This window comes from Bipolaris sorokiniana (genome assembly GCF_000338995.1).
Source record: "Bipolaris sorokiniana ND90Pr unplaced genomic scaffold COCSAscaffold_4, whole genome shotgun sequence".
Taxonomy (NCBI): Eukaryota; Fungi; Ascomycota; class Dothideomycetes; order Pleosporales; family Pleosporaceae; genus Bipolaris; species Bipolaris sorokiniana.
In genome coordinates this window covers 92,272-94,667 of record NW_006911898.1, presented here as the reverse complement: position 1 = coordinate 94,667, position 2,396 = coordinate 92,272, and the positions used below count along the sequence as shown (strand labels likewise).

Sequence of the window (2,396 nt, the reverse complement as noted above, 5' to 3'; positions counted from 1 at the left end):
CAGTGCTTTTCTAGTTATTGACATCTTTAATTTCCCTAGTAGGGATAGATACGCGCGGCAGGTTAAGTTCTCGTATAAGTCTTTTATATACTATCGCATAAGTGCAGCACCTATTATCAATCATAGTAGTAGCGTTTTTTAAAAGATTAACGATTACGTCTATAGACATTGGCTGAGTAGGCTTTAGTTGGTGAAGTAGCTCTTGGATAGGTCGTACGACCTGCTTAACCTGCTTTGGCTACCCTAGTCGGCGTTTTTGGACTAGGGCTCCTCTTTTCCCTCGTCCGAGCTTTCGTCTTCTAAGGTAGCAGCTAGGACTTTTATCACGGTCTCTAGCTTGCGCGTGCGTTTTGGGACTGCTGCTTTACACTGCCGTACGAGGTGGCCGTGGATGCCACAACGTAGGTAGCTGCCCTCCTCCTTGCGTTGAGTAATTTAGCTTTATGTACCCTATTACTCGTTTCTCGTACGGGGACGTATAGCGCCTACATTAGGCGTCCAGTCCATTTCGTCTACGGCAGCTGGGGTAGACGTAGGAAGAGAGGTAGAGTAAGAGGGCGCGTTGGACGAGAGTTAGTTAATTACCTTAAGATTCTTCTAAGTGTTTCTAAGTCGATGAACAAAGGCGTCGTACGTCTCATTTAAAGGAGGCTGGTACCTAGCTTGGTAGCGTAGTAGCTTTCTATTGAGAGAATTCTTAAGATAGTTAATTTTCAGCGCGTTATCGTCTTGTCCGAAACCAGCTTCGTTAAACTTTAGGTTAAAGGCTCGTACGTGGAGAAGAAACTTACCTTTTCCTTACTTAGTTATACGGAGATACTATAGAGCTTTTTACTTAATTAAAGGGTCTTCAAAGAACGCGTCTAGTTACTTCTAAAGCTTACTTAAGCTAGGTAATACGTTTCTACTTATGAAGTCTTGTACGTAAGCCTGTAATGCTAAAAAGGCTAGTCCTCCCATCTAGGAGATTATATAGTAAGCTTGGTAGAACTTTGTAGGGTAAGCTAGATAATCCGCTAATAGTTTCGTACAGATCTACATCTTCTACTGCGTGTATTCTTCGTGTGAACCTTTCTCGAAGATTCTAATATTAGGGAGTCTAGCTTTTCTAAACTCTTATACGGGCGTAGTCGTAGCTAGAGGCTAGCTAGGAGGTTGCTGACTTTCTATACTTGGCGTGAGATTAGGAGTCTGTGCGTTAGGGGTAGCTTGCCCCTATACCGTACGGAGAAAAAGGGCTTTCATCTCTTAGAGTTCTTCTCGTACGCCTTCAGCGTCCTTAAGTCTTATAGCTATCTAGTCTAGGTTTCGTCGGAGTAGATTATTCGTTGCATTTAGTTAGCTCCAGCTTTCTATGAGCTCCTCGTACGTTAGAGGCCTTAGTAGGTCGTTACTAGGTTCTAGGTTTGGCATAGACTCATGTAGCTCCATCGTTATATCTTACTCGTTTTGCATTCTCAATTCTCTCTCGCTCCGTACGAGAGAAAAGAGTAAGAGAGGTTAAAGTAATCTTTTAGCTTATATTATGGGCGGAGAGGCCTAGCGAACAAGTATGCTTCTACCTATCGTACAGAAGCTAAAAGATAAGAAAAAGAGAAGATAACTAAGTACAGACTTCTCTTATACCTACTCGCTTCTGATCACGTGTCCGTACAGAAGGTATATCACGTGGTCGAAGATCACGTGATCCCTTCAGTAGAGATCACGGGCGCAGCCCTTTACATGGAGTATACTAGGATATTGTCTAGATAGACTATATAGAAATTGTCTAGATAATTAATTAGTATATCGTTTATGTACTACTAATACGTGTAACGGCGCAGGCAAGACTACTCGGATCAGTATCGGCAGTAGCGTCACTCAGAGGCATATGGGAGTGCGTGGGACATCAAACGAGCCTTGATTCGAATAGACACCTATAGGCCTTGTACGAAAGGATATCAAAAATCTATCGAGCTACGGTATGGAGAAGGTGGGGTTTTATATCAGCAGATCTGCCCTCGGCTAGTGCGTGCCCATGTTCGGATCCCTTTCGGATGTTAGTTCAGTGTGTACTCGAACCGTTACACTACCCCCCCCTCTATTGACAGCTAGTCCCGTAGCTGTTGAAAAATTTTCAATGTTTGTTTGTTTGTCTGTTTGCTTGATGTCGTCATCCTTCTATGCAGGGTCTCGGCCAGGCCCCGAACAGCCTCCGGGCCAAGGAGAATCCACTCAGCACGTGATATTAAATCCGTTTGCTCACTGAGTATATTAACAGCACGCGTCCATACTTGCTGTCACCAAAACACCAAAAAAATTCTACTCCTCCCACACATATATATACACACATCATGCCGTTGCGTTGCCCTGCTGGCGCGCTTCCGGAGGCGTACCGCCTCATCTGTCTTCGTTCA

The 2,396-nt window shown here is 44.1% G+C and overlaps 1 protein-coding gene across 1 annotated transcript; it reads right to left on the bottom strand.

Moving 5' to 3' along the window:
• Nucleotides 1–264: 264 nt before the first annotated feature.
• On the bottom strand, nt 265–1,298 carry COCSADRAFT_353127 (uncharacterized protein). Its single transcript, XM_007699482.1, has 2 exons — nt 885–1,298; nt 265–791 (listed from the first exon to the last, which is right to left on the bottom strand). The coding sequence occupies exons 1-2, from the start codon at nt 958–960 to the stop codon at nt 598–600; spliced, it is 270 nt and encodes an 89-aa protein (XP_007697672.1). The 5' UTR covers nt 961–1,298; the 3' UTR covers nt 265–597.
• Nucleotides 1,299–2,396: the final 1,098 nt, after the last annotated feature.